The sequence below is a fragment of the Malurus melanocephalus genome, unplaced genomic scaffold (genome assembly GCF_030028575.1).
Source record: "Malurus melanocephalus ecotype Western Australia unplaced genomic scaffold, MMel_1.1 scaffold_1975, whole genome shotgun sequence".
NCBI classification, from domain to species: domain Eukaryota; kingdom Metazoa; phylum Chordata; class Aves; order Passeriformes; family Maluridae; genus Malurus; species Malurus melanocephalus.
Genome location: NW_026625207.1, coordinates 14986 through 16041, shown reverse-complemented (window position 1 = coordinate 16041; position 1056 = coordinate 14986). Strand labels below are relative to the sequence as shown.

The following is a 1056-nucleotide window of genomic DNA, read 5'->3' as shown; positions in this document are numbered from 1 at the left end:
GGAATGGGGGATGTGCTCAGAACGTCCCGGCACTGATCCCGGGCTCGGAGCAGCTTCTCCTGCTCCGGGGAACCCCCTGGGAAAATGGGGAAAAAATGGGAAAAATGGGAAAAACGGGAAATGAGAAAAATGGGGTTTATGGGAAAAAATGGGGGAAAACGGGGAGAAAACGGGGGATGTGCTCAGAACGTCCCGGCACTGATCCCGGGCCTGGAGCAGCTTCTCCTGCTCCGGGGAACCCCCTGGCAAAATGGGGAAAAAATGGGAAAAACGTTCCCGTTGAGGAATTTTTGGGCTGAATTCTGGGATTTTTGTGGGATTTTGGGGTTCTGGCCATACCCTCGGTGACCTTGATGACCTCAGGCCTGAGCAGCTTTTCCCAGAGGAATTTTCCCAAATTTCCCCTTGAGGCCGTTCCTGCTTTCCCCATCCCGTTCCGTGGGATCAGATCCCAAATCCCCCTCTGGAAAAGCCCCAAACCATTTCTAGGATCCTCCAGAAATCCCAAAATTTCCAAATTTAGATTCGGATCCTCCAAATTTGGGAATACCCCCTTTTCCAGCCCATTCCTCTCCTTCTCCCTCACTGGGGACGCTCCGCTGCGGAATTCCCAGGATGGGACCGACCCTACAAACAACCTGACCCTGTTGAGGAATTTTTGGGCCGAATTCCGGGATTTTTGGGCTGAATTCCAGGATTTTTGCAGGATTTTGGGGTTCTGGCCCTACCCTCGGTGACCTTGGCCACGCTCTCGAGCAGCAGTGGGTATTTGGTGAGGCGCTGCATCTCAGCGATCAGCAGATCCTTCAGCTGCAGCCGCCGGCACTGCGGGTTGCTCTCCGCTTCCTTCGGGGTGAAAAATGGGCAAAAAAAACCTGGGAATTCCCAAAAAAATGGGAATTTTCCCCCAAATGGAAGCGGGAATTGGGGATTTGGGACCTGCATGAAGAGCTGGAAGCGGCTCTCCTTGCGCTGCTTGGCTTTGATGAGCTCCAGGGCAGAGGATTGGTGGCAGCAGAAAGCGGCGGCCACGCGCTGGAACTCCTCCTTGGCCAC

At 54.3% G+C, this 1056-nt stretch overlaps 1 protein-coding gene across 1 annotated transcript; it reads right to left on the bottom strand.

The window, feature by feature from the left end:
* Positions 1–33: 33 nt before the first annotated feature.
* LOC130587491 (rho guanine nucleotide exchange factor 11-like) lies at positions 34–1050 on the bottom strand (the record flags this gene model as incomplete). The annotated part of the gene is made up of 3 exons (XM_057388473.1): positions 940–1050; positions 729–846; positions 34–242 (listed from the first exon to the last, which is right to left on the bottom strand). Coding segments are annotated over exons 1-3 (333 nt in total), but the record flags the coding sequence as incomplete, so codon positions are not given.
* Between the last annotated feature and the right edge of the window lie 6 nt (positions 1051–1056).